The sequence below is a fragment of the Mauremys mutica genome, chromosome 2 (assembly GCF_020497125.1).
Source record: "Mauremys mutica isolate MM-2020 ecotype Southern chromosome 2, ASM2049712v1, whole genome shotgun sequence".
Lineage (NCBI taxonomy): Eukaryota > Metazoa > Chordata > Testudines > Geoemydidae > Mauremys > Mauremys mutica.
Genome location: NC_059073.1, coordinates 6,081,306 through 6,098,909, shown reverse-complemented (window position 1 = coordinate 6,098,909; position 17,604 = coordinate 6,081,306). Strand labels below are relative to the sequence as shown.

The 17,604-nt window shown below is 50.7% G+C and overlaps 1 protein-coding gene across 1 annotated transcript in view; it reads left to right on the top strand.

Moving 5' to 3' along the window:
* Window positions 1–17,604, top strand: part of RECQL4 (RecQ like helicase 4) — a 45,849-nt gene that overhangs the window by 3,193 nt on the left and 25,052 nt on the right. Inside the window, 5 exon segments of the mRNA XM_045006385.1 lie at window positions 2,687–2,720; window positions 4,128–4,237; window positions 5,599–5,742; window positions 7,831–9,023; window positions 11,008–11,107. Of these exon segments, the coding sequence (XP_044862320.1) occupies window positions 2,687–2,720; window positions 4,128–4,237; window positions 5,599–5,742; window positions 7,831–9,023; window positions 11,008–11,107 (1,581 nt within the window).

Genomic DNA, 17,604 nt, shown 5'->3' with positions numbered 1-17,604 from the left:
CCTCCTAAAGATGATGACCTTGTGATGGATAGAGATGTTTTGATCAAACCAATAGGTACAAGGTAATGGGTGGTGGTTAGCCACTTCAGAGGTTGGTAACTAACCACGTCAGGGGGCAGTAACTACCTATGTCAGAGGGGCAATAGGGAACTTGTTTGTATTGGTGTATAAAATGGTACCTCAGAGGGACGTCTTTGTCTGGCTTAGGGGGGAATGGAAAGTCCCACCATTCACTGAGCTGCATCCATTGCTAAGGGCATACATGTGTTAGTGGTCTGGTAGAGTCTGCGGGATACTAATATCCTGCTTTGTCGACAATAAACCTGGCCAGGTGCCTTTGTACTTTAATATCAGGGGGGTAGCCATGTTAGTCTGTATCCACAAAAACAATGAGGAGTCCGGTGGCATCTTAAAGACTAACACATTTATTTGGGCATAAGCGTTCGTGGGTAAAAAACCCCACTTCTTCAGATACTTGTAAGGTAGCTGCCTTCTCTTCACGTACCAGTATATTTATGCTTGTGTCTGTAATTTTCACTCCATGCATCTGAAGAAGTGGGTTTTTACCCACGAAAGCTTATGCCCAAATAAATTTGTTAGTCTTTAAGGTGCTGCCGGACTCCTCATTGCTTTTGTACTTTAATGGATCTTGTGGTCATTGGGCGGTTCAATCGACATCTGCTCTGCTGGCTGCTTGTGCAGAGGTGGGATGGCACACAGAGAGAACGCACACACCCAGCCGAACATCTGACAACAGACCACGTCTATGCTTCAAGTGAAGTATGCGCGTAAGTGTTTGCAGGGTCAGGGCGTTGTCACCATCTTTTTGTTTATAACAGTCCATTCTTACACGCTGACCAATGGGGGACATCAGTGTCCAGGGCACCACAAATGTTTTAAAAGGAAATAATTAAATGTTGGGCTGCACAGAAAATTGCCTTTTCTTTTTCTATGTATCTCTTCCCCCTCCACCCCAAAAAAATCGCCCTGAATTTTGTCAAGCAATAAAGCCTGGGAAATGGAAGCCTCAGTTCCCTCTAACTGTGCCCTAATGCATGTCCTTTCAAGGAGGTTGAGGCAGTGTCGTCTAGTGGTCTGGGAATTGGGAACTGCTAAGAACTAATGGTGGTTCTGCCACTGGTTCCTTCCATTGTGGAGGCACAGAAATACTCAGTTTCCACATCTGTAACATGAAGATAATACTTTGCCACTTCTCAGGGAGTAGAGAAGGTTACTGAAATGTGTGGAACAGGCTTTGTACCTGAAAAGTGCTATGTGGTAAGAGCAGCAAAGAATCCTGTGGCACCTTATAGACTAACAGACGTTTTGCAGCATGAGCTTTCGTGGGTGAATACCCACTTCTTCAGATGCAAGTAGTGGAAATTTCCAGGGGCAGGTTTATATATGCAAGCAAGAAGCAAGCTAGAGATAACGAAGTTAGTTCAATCAGGGAGGATGAGGCCCTGTTCTAGCAGTTGAGTGAAAACAAGGGAGGAGAAACTGGTTCTGTAGTTGGCAAGCCATTCACAGTCTTTGTTTAATCCTGAGCTGATGGTGTCAAATTTGCAGATGAACTGGAGCTCCTTTTCCTTAGAGACTGTCCAGTTTGGCCGATGTACATAGCAGAGGGGCATTGCTGGCATATGATGGCGTATATTACATTGGTGGAAGTGCAGGTGAATGAACCGGTGATGGTGTGGCTGATCTGGTTAGGTCCTGTGATGGTGTCGCTGGTGTAGATATGCGACACCATATAAGGAAAAGGATAAATGGACACAAATCAGATATTAGGAATGGCAATATACAAAAACCTGTAGGAGAACACTTCAACCTCCCTGGCCACACAATAGCAGATCTTAAGGTGGCCATCCTACAGCAAAAAAACTTCAGGACCAGACTTCAAAGAGAAACTGCTGAGCTCCAGTTCATCTGCAAATTTGACACCATCAGCTCAGGATTAAACAAAGACTGTGAATGGCTTGCCAATTACAGAACCAGTTTCTCCTCCCTTGGTTTTCACTCAACTGCTAGAACAGGGCCTCATCCTCCCTGATTGAACTAACCTCGTTATCTCTAGCTTGCTTCTTGCTTGCATATATAAACCTGCCCCTGGAAATTTCCACTACTTGCATCCGACGAAGTGGGTATTGACCCACGAAAGCTCATGCTGCAAAACGTCTGTTAGTCTATAAGGTGCCACAGGATTCTTTGCTGCTTTTACAGATCCAGACTAACACGGCTACCCCTCTGATATGTGGTAAGAGTTATTAATGGGAATTCTACCGTCATCCTCTGGAGACCTGGCCTCTTACTGCACCTTTTCCTCTGAATTAGGAGCTAGATGGGATGGTTTCACTTCGTTACCTAGCTCACTGACATGTAGACAGTGCCTTGCACTAGGTCACATGCACCAGATGAAAGATGGAGTGAATCTCTGTCCCAAAAAGCTTGCAGCATGAAGCTTTGAGTAAGAACCATGCAGGGTAAACATGGAGGGGCTGATAGTCATTCTAGCTGGAAAACAATGTGGCACAGAAGGGTTCTCAGGAGTCCTTGAAGCAGGGTGCCTAGGGCACTTGGTGCACAGGGAGGAGGGAAGGTGGTTCCAAGTGGGAGGGATAAAGCCTCTCTCCAAACACACCTGCACCTGGGATTAATGGCTAATAGTTTAGTATTTGTTTTACAGACCGATATGGAAGAGGCTCCAGAGGAGACAAAGAGTAAGTCTGAGCGATAAACTCCCCAAACTGCACAGCTGCTCCATGGGGTGAGGGGGAGGGTGTGCCTGTGTCACTAAGAAGGATCAGTACACGGGGAAAATCACCATTAACTGCAAAGGAGATAAGACTTTTGCTATAGCTGTCCCGGGAAAGGCTCTCCTTTCCCTTGGGATGATTGGTAAGTAGGATGGCTCTCCACCCCCATACAGCTCTGCCACAGACTTTCCTTGTGACCTTGAGTAAGTCATCGAACCTTTCTGCCTCAGTTTCCCCTTCTGTGAACTTGAGATACTGCTGCCCTGCTTCGCTGGGACCTATACTAATGTATATAAAGCACTCTGAGATCCTTGGAGGGTGCTAGACGGAAGTAAAATGATTGTTATGTATGTTGAAAGAATATAGAAAACGGACATTTAAAGTAAAAGTTTATTTAAAGAGAAGAGAACAGTGTTCAATCTTAGACTTGAAATACACCTCTACGCCAATATAACACTGTCGTCGGAAGCCAAAAAATCTTACTGCGTTATAGGTGAAACTGCGTTCTATCGAACTTGTTTTGATCCGATGGAGTGCGCAGCCCCGCCCCCCGGAGCACTGCTTTACGCCATTATATCCGAATTCATGTCATATCGGGCCGCGTTATTTCGGGGTAGAGGTGTATTTCAAAGTCTTTAATAAGACGTTAGGCCTGGAAATATTATTTTAATTGGCATATGTCAGTACTATTGTATTTCTCTCTCCACTCAGAAACAATAGGGAGCAGGAGAAATTCCCAAATTATTCCCATTGAAATCAGTTGTAGATAGGGGCCCGGGCCCACAAGGCACCTCAGCTGGGCACGTGGATGATGTACGCTTTGATGGGACATGTGTGAGGGGTCGCTCAATTTCAGCACATACTACCTCATGCTTAGAAACTAAATCCTAGGGCCCAATCCTGCAAATACTTATATACATGCTTAACTTTACACATGGGAGCCGTCCATTTAACTCAACGGGAAAACTCATGTGCGCAAGTTTAAGCAGGTGCATGTTTTTAAGGTCAGGCCTAAGACATGAAATATGGTAATCAAATATTGTGCTTTGATTTCTCGATCTGTTGTGAATCCCGATGGCAGTCATTAAATGTTGTATAAATAACAATGAGAATGATTTTCTTTTTTATAAATTCCAGCTAGTGTAAAAAATTAGCTATCAAAAGTCAGGAAAGGGTCTTTAGACATAATTATTTATGTACAAATCTAATCCCTCCAAACTTAAATCTACAGAATCCTTGTTCTTCGGGAATGGGTGTCTGCTTTCCTGTACTAGTACATTACTGCTTGGGTTTTCCAACAGAAATAAGACCATGGAGCATGTCCCAGCTACTTATGAAATCTACTCTTATAATCCTTATTTTAATGCACAGAACTATACAGAGAGTATAAAGTGCTCAAGCAAGCAAGAGAGCATCAAGGCTCCCCCGAATCCAGCTCAGTCTGCCAGCAAGCTGCTAAAGAAACCCCAGCAGTGGAACAGGTAACCAAGGGACACTTGTGCTTTGCTGAGCTCAGCAGCTTCTTTGCAGTGGCATCTCTTTCTGGGAGTTGTGACAAGACCTGAGTCTGCAGCTCTTGTGTATGCAGAACTTGCACGGACTTTGTTGCAGTCCCTCCACACCCAGAGCTAGCAATCAACCTAAGTTACGTCGGCATACAGCCACCGCAGTTATTAAATCGCTTGTGTCTGCACACCTGGCTCCTTGTGCTGGCAGTGTGCGTCCTCCCCAGGAGCGCTTGTACTGATTGTACTGTCAGTGCGGGGCATTGTGAGACTGCTGCTGGAGGCCATTAACAGTCAACGTAAGCAACACAGTGTCTATGCCAATGCTGTGTCAATCTAATTACACCGACTGTGACTTTACACCCCTCGGAGAGGTGGTGTGACTAAATTGCTGTGGAGAGGCACTTGTAGAGTGCCACCCAGCCCCTCCTCAGCCGCAGCTCTGCTCCAGTCCGGCCCCCAGCTGCATCCCTGGCTCCTGTCCCGTCGCGCGCCTTGGCTCATCCCCAGCCTTGGCCACTGGCCGCAGCTCCATTCCCGGCCTGGGGCAGAGGCTGGGGGCAAGACCGGGAGTGGAGCCCCACGCCCGGCTGCTAGCCCCCACCGCAGCTCGGCTGCAGCTCTGCTCCTGCCCCCAGACCCGGCCTAGCCTTGGACCCCTGACCTCTGTTCACATGTGTGCCCCCAGCCATGGTCCCAGCCCCGGGGCACGGACAGGGTGAAGGGGGGGGGCCCTCAAAAGTTTGGGGACTGCTGCACCAGAGCAGGGGTTCTCAACCTTTTTCTTTCTGAGGCCCCCTCAACATGCTATAAAAACTCCACAGCCCAGCTGTGCCACAACAACTGGTTTTCTGCATCTAAAAGCCAAGGCTGGCGTTGGGGGGTATCAAGCAGGTCAATTGCCTGGGGCCTGATGCCATGGGGCCCCCACAAATCTATATTGTCCAGGCTTTGGTTTCAGCCCCGTGTGGCAGGGGGCAGGGTGCAGGCTTCAACCCCATGCGGTGGGGCTTCGGCTTTCTACCCTGGGGCCCAGCGAGTCTGGCCCTGCTTGGCAAACCCCATGAAACCTGCTCATGGCACCCTGGGGGGCCTCGGTCCCCTGGTTGGAAACCACTGCACTAGAGGATGATGGGCTGATGTTTTCCATCCAGCTCCCTTTGCCCTCTCAGGAGGGCTAACAGATAGTACAGTGTTACTTATTAATGTGTAGGTACTCTCTGGCTCTTCATCCCTCCTCCCCCCATCTCAAAGATGAGCGATCATGTGCCTGTGCTCTCTAATTGGCTCCTAGAGAAGTGCTCGAGCTTGCTTTGACTGTTTTCTCTTTGTTCGAGGCACCTGACTCGGGTTGCTGGGGCGCACATCTGAATCGAGGGCAGACAGCCCCCAAGCTGAGCCACCAGGACCGTGACACTCTAAAGGCGTCTGCGCAGTATTTTGGAATGAAGCTGAAAGCCAACCTGGGAGAGGCCATAAAGGTCTGGCAACTCTGTGAAAGAGCCTTTGATGTTTGGGTAACTTGGGTAGCATTTGTGTGATAGGCTTAGGAGAGGAGACGTCGCTCTAGCACTCTGAATGGATTCACTAGGCAGACTCTCCTGTCTAGTCCCAAAGAGCAGAGGTGGCCAACGTGTGATCCACTGAATTCAGTAATGTTGCTTTCTTCTTTAATGCAGAAGTGCAGACTGGGTGGACTACAGCTCGTGGGATGGGATGCGCCACAGGAGGCCAAGCTTAGATCAAGAGGGCACATTGCATGCTGGGAGCTGTAGCCTGCAGCTGCCCCTCTCTTTAGTACAGAGGCTTAGCCTGCGTAATCCCCTCCCTTTCATGCCTTCTAGGTGAGCTCCAGGCAAGCTGCCAATGCAGCAAGAGTTTGATCCTTCCCTGCCTTTCAAAGGAGACGTTCTCCTTGTTCTCGGAGACGGCATGTGCCATAGGCTAGTGTGTGCAGGCGCAGTTTGACATGAAGCTTGCATGGCAGGCAGTGGAGAGAGAGCCCCAGAGGCACCTCTCAAAGCTGCTCCTGGCCCTTTCTCAGAAGAGGAGGAAAATGCCCCGCTGCATTTCCAGACAGGGCCCCAGGGGTGAGTTTCCAACAAATCAAACCCCTGAACTCTGCAAAACCCTCTACGAGTGAGAGGGGCTCAGTTCACACGATGCTGCTGCGGAAGATGAGGCTGCCCAGCTGGAGTCACGTGGAGGTGATCTGCAAACCAGCTGAGGGGTTAGACTGCACCCCAGGCGCTGTGTGAGGCTCCTCTTTCGTCTGACTCTGCTGTGATCAAACAACAAGGCTGGAGAAAGGGGGGGTGATAGATTTTGGTTGTTTTAGTCCCCACCGAATATCTAATAAATCTTTGATTTGCCCTTGCTTGGTGCTGTTCACAAAGGTAGTTCTTATGGGCTAGTTAAACCCTTTCGCTCAGGAGCTGCTGCATAATGAAAACAAGTCTGATATCTGGTGAGATCTCTTAGATGTGTTCAGCACATGTGACTGAAATCACAGGAATTCTCCTTTAAGAGGCTGCTAATTCCTGCCCAAGGCAAAGTGGGTATTTTCAGAAGCAATGGAAATTAGGTTTGGATATTTACTATCCTGTTGTAATATTGAATCCTTGGAAAACTGCCTAAAGCAGAGCTTCCGACTCCTTGTAATCACTAAAGATCCCCTGGCATGTTCCCCTGGAGTAGAGGTGTTACTTCCAGTGTCATGATCAGATTTCATTTGGGTGTCTACATTCTACAGCACAAAACCTTGCCAGCAGGTTCTGTTGGATGCCATATTCTTCACTTCCTGTCCCAAAGTTTTTGAGCAGTTTGTTAAAACAGCTGCCACGTTCCACTCCAGAGGTGGCTGCATTTCACTGATTGTTGAAGCAATCCCTCTGCGCATAGCTTGTTAATCTGGGCCAAATTCTGCTGGGTCTTGCACTCACACTGCATTATGAGTAAGGCTGGTTGAATGTGGCCCTTTACATCCTTTGGGGCGCTCGAAAAGTGTCACTCATTCTTATCAGAGGGAGGCGTCCGTTGAAAATGTCTTTGTTCTTGCATCTTCCCTTTAGTGTGAGTAGAAGATAGGTGTCGAGAGCTGATGCGGGAAAGCAAATGGAACCCGTTTGGAAGCCATTGGTGCACCAAAGAACTGCTGCCTGGAGTAGCTGTGTTGCTAGCATGACTGGTTATTCATTGGGGGTTTTTAAAGAGCTAACACTTTCTTTGGGGCTTGCTATAAGTTATATACGTGCTGACGCTACACTTGAGGCCGTGCAGTGAAGCCAGTCTTTGCCCTGAAGAGTTGGCAGAGCTGATGGAGGCACCAGGAAGCCCAGAGGAAGGAATACTTTGGAGCTGCTTTTTAGCTGTTGGTTTGTGTCCCTTGTTGTGGACATCCCGGAAGAAGTGATTCTGTAGGAGCAACCTGCATTTGGGGCGGGAAAGGGCCTGGGGAAGCTGGATTCTAAGGGTGTCTGCACATTGGGGCAGCACAGAGAGGAGCAGCGTAGGGCCTAGACAGGTACTGGGAATGCCGAAAACTTACCACCATTTAATTCTGATTGCAGGAGCGTCCTATAACTTTGAGGAAGTCCTTGACTCCCCGAGGGAAGCCAGCTGTGCCCCTGTTGGAGAAGAGCTTTGACAACAGCAACCAGGGTGCATCTCCAAAGCCCCCGCAGACGCCATCGCTGAAAAGCAGCAAAGACTGCGTTACTAACGCTGATCCTAATGAGCCAGGAGACCTCCTCCTCCCGCCATCGATCTCGAGGCTGGCCCCCACCATCCTCTCTGCAGGGCTGAAGCCAAGCCCTGAGGTGAATAAATTCCAGCAGTTGAAGCAGACAGTGGCCCAGAGACTGGGCTCCCTGGATCCTGGCTGGCTGGACAGGTGTCAGGGCATCAGGGAGAAAGTAGGGGAGAGATCAAGAGAGGAAAGTGCTTCTACCTCAAATGGCAGGAACAAAGATCAGAGAAAAGCAGGCTGTGCCCTGCAGGGGAATGTTGCCCAACCTCTGCATGACCATTCCCTGAACCAAACCGCTGGAGCTAGGGCTCAGTCCCTGGAAAGCGAGCATGGTCCACCTCTAGGAAACTGCCTCCTGGGGAGCTGGAAGCTGCAGGAACACCAGGATCCTTCTAGGAGAAACCGGCAAGGAGCTGCGCTGGAGCGGGATGGTCTAATTAAAGGTGGTGGAGGTGACTGCAGGGTGGCTGTGAAGGATGAGCAGGGCACTAGTGAAACCCAAGGGAACGGCAGGATGGACTCGTCGCTTGGTGCTGCTGAAATCAGCATTGCCAAAGAACATGTCAGTAAACCTAAGACTCTCCCAAAGGATGCCCATCAGGGAGCAGAGCAGGAAAAGCTTGGTAACACTTCAGGAGGGGCGGGAGGAGCCTCTTGTAGAATAGGGGACGGGCCCAGTCAACCCAAGAAGGTCAAAGCGACCAATAGAAAGAGGCAGCGAACGGCCACGGCCAGCAGAGATGATGGTGCGACAGGCCCAGACGATGGTGCTGTGGCGCCAAAGCGCAGGCGGACCAATGCATCAGCCAGAGACAACCCCGTCTCCGTGAAGAAGAAAGCGAGAGGGTCTGTCTGTGAGCCAAAGCCAGGCGAAAACAACTTGGAAGAGGATGGGGAGGATGTGGAGGCTAAAGAGGAGAAGGGAAGGGATGTGCCAATGCTCTCTGAAAACCTCCTTGGAGAAGTCGAAGGGGAGGGGAAGCACAAATGGAGCAGCACAGCCGGCGTCTGCAGGTGGGTTTGGTCTCTTCTGGTGGCTCAGCCTTGAGGTTGGGAATCCAGCTGGGGTGGCCGAAGTGCAGCCCACAGGATCGTACGATGTAGCCAGAAGTTGTCCTTGTCTTGAGTATAGAGAGGCAGCCCTTGGAGACTAAAGGTCCCGCCGTGCAATGCTCCCCGTTGACCCAAGTGGCCAGGGATCTAGCGCTCACCATCTCATGGGTGTGTAAGATGGGCAGCTCTTGCAGCATCATCTGCAATTCCTGGAAACCACCTGGCAGTAACCTGCTTGGACCTGAGCAGCGTCTGAAACTGGCCTAAGCTGGCGTTCCAAGGTGCAAGTACTTTCCCAGTCAACTTCAATACCGAATGAGCATCCTCATGCCTTAATGTAGCCTGCTTCCTGCCAGCAGCTCTTACGGCGTGCGCAAGGCCTATATTTATTTTGAACCATGGGCCAGATCCTCTCTGGTGTGAAGAAGCACTTGGTCCGGCAGATGAGAGAAGCAGTCAGGGAACCAGTTACAGCGCCCCAGTTCTCAAGTTGGCCCTGGCATAAATTGAAGCAGCCTAGAGGCTGCTCTGGCTGTGACAGTTGGCTCTGGTCACCAGCTGAGAATTGCTATGAGGGAGCAGAGTTTGAGCTGGGGTAGCTGAGAGGAGTCTGTCTCTCTGCACTGAGCAGGTGACTAAAGCCTCCAACTGCTGATAGCAGGGGTGATGCTGATGTAACAGGAGAAATAAATCAAAACCAGAGCAGGGAAGGAAGCTGAACAGGGGGTTGCCAAATGGAAATTGGGAGCAGGGGAGGCTTAGCATGAGACGGTGTTTTTTCAAGCCATTAAATGGCAATTGCAAGCGGTGTAGGGTAAAATCAACTATTAAACCCCAGCCCAGTGTTGTGGGCAGTAGAAGCTAGCGCAGCAGAGATGCTGCAGGGAAGCTAGATGACTTTCCAATCTGCTTGTCAAAGCACCTCCACATCACGTTTCAAGGCAGGTGGCACATTAAATATTGACAGAGAGAGAGGATCTGTATCCAGAGCATTTATCAAGGTAAGAGCTGAGCTGCTGGGCTCCTTTTGCAGAATGACTTCAGGGGTTCGAAACTAGCTCTGTAGCCCTGAGGGGAAGAGTAGCGATCAGTACTGACTTTCAGAATATCTCCCTCCCTCTGTTACTAAGCGCGTATTGGGTTCTTTAAACATTGCTTTAAAAATATTGCCTGGGGACAGATTCTTCCCTACCCCCACCCAAATCAGTGGGGTTGTTCTCAGAATAAGGTCATCTTCAGTGTGTGTGAGAGGGGCAGAATCTGGCCCTTCTCTTGGGTAGTCTCATCTGAGTCGTAGACTTTAAGGTCAGAAGGGACCCTTGTGATTGTCTAGTCTGGAACGCATGGGACCTGGAGTCAGGGCACCGCGGTTCTGTTCCTGGCTCTCCCACAGACGGAGTGTGTAACTTTGGGCCACACTAAAGCCAAGGCTTTCAGAAGTCTTCACTAATTTTGGGTGCCCCACATGAGACCCCTTGCGCCTGGTTTTTCACAAACACCCATTGACTCTGATTAGAGTTGTGGGTGCTTAACCCCTCTGCTAGCCAAGCCAAAGTGTCTCAAGGTGGCCTCTCCAAAATCAAGGGCCCCAGAATGAGAAAAGCAACTTTTGAAAAAATAGCCATTAGCTTCTCTGCCTCAGTTTCCCCTCTGTAAAATGGGGGTGATGATGATTAATCACTGTTTCTGCAGCACTTTGAAATCCTTGGAGGCAGGTGCCAGGGAAGGGCAGCGGGGGGTAGATTTCACCAGTGGTGCAGCTTTACTACTTGCATTTCAGACTGCTTGGGAAAATGAAACTAGACCTATCCCCATCTCTCGCCATTGCTCCATGTTGCCTGCCTTGATGCCGTCCAGCTTTCATTGCAGCAAGCATACAATCCAGTGCATCTTCATGGGCAGCATACACGCTGCCAGACTCGACCGCCTGGACTTGTTTTTCCAGGGCCCCTCCAAAGAAGGACGGCAACTTTGTCAGACTCAACCTGAAGAGGAAATCTCACGTGAAAGGTTACGCGTTGAGAGGACATCGCCTTCGCAAGCAGGTGAGCCGGCCAGTTGCTTGGCGAGTGCTAATTAAGGGGAGGCCCCCCCTTTATAAAAGAGCAACAACCCTCATTTCCCATGTCCCTGTGTCTTTCCATGCTGTTAACCTCTCCTTCCCCATCTCCGTTCTCCTGCAGCACAGGCTGTGAGCAGTTCTGAACGTTTCATTCTGTGCTGCAGACCGTGTTTCTGATGGAGCTGGGTATTTATACCCTCTTGCTTGCTAGGGTTTGCCCCTTTCATTAAGGGACTCCACAAGCTTGAAATCTAGTCACTTTTCCAAGTGAGTTTAAAGCAGTTTCACTTTTTACCCTGGCTTCTGAATCCTCTTGCTAGTTTCTGTGGTTTTACAGTCAAAAGTCCCGCCCCCCCCGTTTTTTTTTTAAATGTTTCCTCTCCCTGTTATCATGTGAAAGAGCCACACAAGTGGGAGACAGTGACTGACTGGGCAGTGGGGCTGAGGAACCGTGAGACTGACTGGACAAAGTGCTGCCAGTTGCATGTTGTAAATGAATGGAGGGTGGTGGGGGAAGAAGAGAATCCGTTTTGCTCTCTGATCTCAAAGTTATAGGGATCTTAGGCCCTGATCCTGACAGTTACTCTGAGGGCAGAACCCTGCACCCAGGCAGAGCCCCACTGATGTCACTGGGTGCTGGGGTCTGTCCGTGGGGAGTAACTTGTCGGATCAGGGCCTGAACTGTTGCTCACAACCACAGCCTGCAACGGGCTTTCAGGCAGGAGTGTGCTGCTGACCTGACGTTGACAGGATCCATTTGAAGTGTTTGCGGCCTGTGCTGTAGAATATGCCATTCCGTCTAACATGCCTAAGGGCAATGATAGAGCACAGAGACCTCACCAGACTTTGGCTTCTTTAAAATCTGTCTAGCGCCTCCTTTCCAAAGGCCACGTGAGAGCCCCGAGTGAGATTCTTAGTGCCTTCGGCCGCGGGGCAGGCTGTAGAATTGGTTTTGGTTTAGTTTAGAGAATCACTCTCTCAGCGAAACATGCCCAGTGTACTGGATTCCAGTAGGAGAAACAGCCTTCCATTAACATCATGGCAACACTTCAGTGCTTTGCTGATCTAATGATCCACAGTCGAATGGCACCGGCTTAATCTTGCCGCCAAGCAAAGAATCGTTAAGTAACGGGGAATTCAAGAGCACAGCTTTTGTTTGTAGAAGATGAATATTGTGGCGAATTCCAGCCTGCTCAGATAAGATGTTAAACAGAGGTACCAATCACATGACGTCAAAGCTCCCAAAGCATTTCTTGCAAGAGCAGTGGAATTAACCCTTGTGTTCTAGCCAGAGTCTACCATGGGCAGCTGCATTCTGCCTCCTTTAATCCCCCTCCACTCCACACAGCTCCAGTTGGATACAGTTGACTTCCCTTCATGTCCTAAATTGTGTAATGTTGCTGGGTTAAGCACCGCTGCATTTAGCTGCAGAGATGGCTGCACATGTGAAAGGATTCCTGTCTTGTAGCTCTGCTCAGTAGTGAACGCTATCACTGACACACAATCTCCTCAGTTAGAATCCCGTTTTCACAGGCTGTTCTGAAAGGTTCACATTTTAGGGTGAAACTTTGCATTCCTGGTCTCTGTCCAAAGATCATTTTTATTTGAGCAAGTTCTTGTCAACCATTTTTTTGGAAATGGATGGCACTGAAAACAATTCTCCAGTGGGGTGTTGTGTCACCGCCTGCTCTGCAACCCTGGGTGCCTTACAATGCTTTGCTGCTGTAGCTCCCAACCTGAGCTGCTCACAAACAGCCTGCCAGCACGCAGGTCACACCGTGTGTGTGTGTGTGCATGTGTATGTGTAGCCACAGTCCTGGTCCAGCGGCTCTGACCCCAACAGCCCATCAGCAACACAGCATTCACACCCTGGCTTCCACCAGCCTTGGTTACTACTGGCAGGGTGACCCGGACACACTCCCAGTCCTGAATTTTCCCCAAAACGTGTTCTGCACTGTCCAGCCCTCTCCTGGACAGCTCAGATACCACAGATCCACTGACCCTGTAAGTGTCACTCCAGTTGAAGTAGCAAACAGTTCAGTTTATACACAACTGAACACTGGATTCAGTTTTGATTAGAAAATAAAACAAGTTCATTTAAGTGTAAAGGGACTTTAAGCGAGTACAAGTATAAGGCATTAAAGCCAGACGTAGGTACACAAGAAATAAAGATAAAACGCTTTCTAGCAGCTAAAACGTAACAAACTAGACCTGGTTCAAGGTAAAATCCTTACCAGGGGTTCCCAGCAACGTTGCTGGGAAACTCTCAGGTCAGGAACTCCTCCAAAGTCAAAGGGTTGGTTCTTTTGTCATCTTAAGTAAAAGGCAGAGAGAGACCCGGGGTGTTTTTGCCCCTCCCTTTTGTAGTCCAGTCACCCTTTGCAATGCATCTACCTCTAGATAAAGTTCCTTGCCGCTGTGAGAACGGAGACCTGGGTCTCGTGGTGAAAGAGCTTCCATGTGGTTGTTTGCTAAAATGCAGATCGATCTGTTCCTGCCCCATTTCGTTGCCAAAGAATGGCCATGTGATGGGGGAGCCCCGTTAACCTTGATGACACCTGGCTAGAGGCCTGGGCTTGTCCTTCCTCTTTGAGGAACCGGTTTACCCGCCGTGCTGCCCTAGGGAGCCTCTTTACTACTTATATGTAAATGGAGTCAACACACATTTCTTTGTTTAGGACAACGGTCACCAACTGTCTGATCGTGATCGACTGGTCGATCCTAGAGAATCTCCCAGTCGATCGTGATCTCTGGTGGTGCAGTGTAGCTGCCACTAAGGCAGACTTCTACCCTGGCCCTACTCCGCTCCCGGAAGCAGCCAGTGTGGCCCTGGGGGCAGAGGGTCTCCCTCTGTGCACTGCTCCTGCCTGCAAGCACCGCCCCCACAGCTCCCATTGGCCGGGAGAGCTGCAGGGGCGGTGCTTGCAAAGAGGGTCAGCATGTGGAGCCACATGCTCCCCCGCCTCCCCTGCAGGGGCTTGTTGGCCCCTTCTAGGAACAGTGTGGGGCTGGGGTAGGCACCCCATACCCCCTCCCAGAGCCAGCACCCTGTACCCCCTCCTGCACCCTGACCCCCCTCCCAGAGCCAGCACCCTGTACCCCCTCCTGCACCCCAACCCCCCTCCCAGAGCCAGCACCCTGTACCCCTCCTGCACCCTGACCCCCCTCCCAGAGCCAGCACCCTGTACCTCTCCTGCACCCCAACCCCTGCCCCAGCCCTGACTCCTCTCCCAGAGCCACACCCTGTACCCCTCCTGCACCCCAACCCCTGCCCCAGCCCTGACCCCCCTCCCAGAGCCAGCACCCTGTACCCCCTCCTGCACCCTGACCCCCCTCCCAGAGCCAGCACCCTGTACCCCCTCCTGCACCCTGATCCCCCTCCCAGAGCCAGCACCCTGTACCTCTCCTGCACCCCAACCCCTGCCCCAGCCCTGACTCCTCTCCCAGAGCCAGCACCCTGTACCCCTCCTGCACCCCAACCCCGCCCCATCCCTGACCCCTCTCCCAGAGCCAGCACCGTGTACCCCCTCCTGCACCCCAGCCCCTGCCGCAGCCCTGTCGCCCCTCCCTGTGCCAGCACCCTTTACCCCTCCTGCACCCTGACCCCCATCCCAGAGCCAGCACCCTGTACCCCTCCTGCTCCCTTAAGCCAGCCCGTGCCCTGACTCCTCTCCCAGAGCCAGCACCCTGTACCCCTCCTGCACCCCAACCCCGCCCCAGCCCTGACCCCTCTCCCAGAGCCAGCACCGTGTACCCCCTCCTGCACCCCAATCCTCTGCCCCAGCCCTGACCCCCCTCCCAGAGCCAGCACCCTGTATCCTCTCCTGCACCCCAACCCCCATCCCTGAGCCCCCTGCCAGAGCCAGCACCCCGTACCCCCTCCTGCACCCCAAACCTCTGCCCCAGCCTTTACCCCCGCCCAGAGCCAGCACCCCATATCCCCTCCTGCACCCAACCCTCTGCCCTGGCCCTGACTCCCCTCCCAGAGCCAGGACCCTGTATCCCCTCCTGCACCCCAACACTCTGCCCCTGCCCAGAGCTCCCTCCTGCACCCAAACTCCCTCCCAGAGCTTTGCACCCCTCACCCCCTCCTGCACCCCAACCCCCTGCCCCAGGCTCAGCCCAGATCCCCCTTCCATACTGCGAACCCCTCGGCCACAGCCCAGAGCCCGCACCCCTTCCCGAACCCCAACCCTCTATCCCAGCCTGGTGAAAGTGAGTGAGCGTGGGGGAGAGTGAGCGATTGGGGGGGGGGGGGGGGATGGAGGGGATGGGGCTTTGGGGAAGGGGCGGGGTAGATTCTGGGTTGCCCTTAGATTCAAAAAGTGATCTTGGGCATAAAAAGGTTGGAGACCACTGGTTTAGGACAGCACTGTTTAACAACTTCTGCCTCGGCAGGGCTATGTGGGTTTGAATATGTGCTAAGAACATCACACGGGGAATTCATAACTTTACATGTAATGTTGCTACCTACAGTTCATAGTGATATTATTAACCAGTGGGTTATTAGTTTTCAAATGATGCCTCACAAGATGTATTTTGTACAAAGATTATTACAGTAGCATGTAGGGTGTGAATACAGGGGTGCATTCGGTTACATATGCCACATACTATACAAGGTGTGTGGTGCAGTTGTTCATTACTGTGGCAACTGTAACACTTGCTTTTCCTCGTTTTTAATTTTAACTGTGCAATATAAATGTAGGTTTGTGCATTTAATTGATACTGTGGGTAACATACTTTGGAGCTGTTATGTTTATGGCATATGCACGGAGAAGTTTAGGTAAAAACACAAAATATTTTTGCTGGAAGGTTGCAACATAATACTTTAATTTCCTAGAATTCTGAATTCTAACACGCATGAATCCACAAACAGCGAAACAAAGCAGGCTGCTCCCTAGGGCAGCGAGGCGCAACTCACCCCACCTTACTCTAGACTGGCTGTCTGCAGCAGACTGAATGCGCGAGACCCAGGCTGCACGCTTCCCTACAGAGTCCCCTAGCCTGCCAGCAGGCCCTGGAAACCACTTGCAAACTTTGAGTGACAGCTTGTAATTTTAACACAATTTGCAGTACCCCACAGGGGCCTTTCCAAAGAGAGGTGCTACCAAAATATATAATTAGCCTTTTAGCGAAGATTTGCTGGGATGCTTAATGGACTGCTGTGTGCGTGAGAGAGAAAGCGTGTCTGGCGAGGGGGACGGGGGGAAGAAATACATTCTGATTTTAGCTGAAAGAAAAGCCTGTTTATTTTTAAAGCTTGGTGTGTTTACACAGCACGTCTGCGAACATGTGATCCACAGGCAAAGGGACCAAGCAGTATAAAAATATCTGGGTTATCGGTTGCTTCTCAAAACGGTTTATGTGGAAGCGCTGAGAGCCTTTCCCTGGGTTAACTCTTTGGATGATGATTGTCCTTGTATCACATCTGAGCAGCTTCAAGGACAGGTGAGGACAGCAACTGCTGCTAGGAGACGCTTTCTGTAAGAATTTTCTTTCCAATCTAACAAAATCAGAAAATCTCCTGCTTTTGTTTGTTTCCGAACTCAGAGCCTGAGGCGGCGTGTTCCAATTGACGGGAAAGGTCACAGAAATGCGCAGGGGGGGTTGGTTGTATTTTGAATCTCTCTTAAAAATAAACCTCTCTTGTGTTTGATCCAGTTCCCTGCCTGGCTATCCCCTGGAGTTTGGATCTCTTTAGGTCTCTCAAACTCATAGGGTTCGAATAGACCCCCGCCCTGCAGCGAAGAGAGACTGAGGGCCAAGGAAATGCTGTGAATGCTGCCTTGGGGCTGGGCGCCATGGAGGAGGCAGGGCGTGTGCCCTCCAAACCCTACAGATCCTGGGTACCTATTGGCTAGAGATACTGGCCCTGTAGAGAGGGGATGCTGCTTTCTAGGGGTGCTCTTCTCACCCTGCAGGGTCCTAGAGCTCCAGCCCAAGCCCAGAAATCTTCTCCGCAATGAAACAGCCCCACAGCCTGAGCCCTGCGAGCCCATCAGTTGGCATGGGCTGGCCACGGGGTTTTCTATGCTGTGTAGACCTGTTAAGCTGTGACTTGATTGCAGTCTATAATACCTATGTGGGGAACACCTGTGATAATGGGCTCTTCAATCTAGCAACGAAAGGTTGGAAGTTGAAGCTAGACAACTCAGACTGGAAATAAGACATACATTTTTAATGGTGAAGGTAATTAACCACTGGAACAATTGATCAAGCGTTGTGGTAGATTCTCCATCACTGGCCATTTTAAAATCGACCTTGGATGTTTTTCTAAAAGATCCGCTCTAGGAATTATTTTGGGGCAGGTGTGACACAGGAGGTCAGACTAGATGATTGCAATGGTCCCTGCTGGCCTTGGATTCCATGAAACACAGAGCAAGAGGCAGTTCCTGCCCCAGAGAGCTTACAGTCTCTAACTTAACCGAGGAAAATGCAGATGAATTTAAGGCTTCTTCATCCCAGTGGTGAGAACAAGGA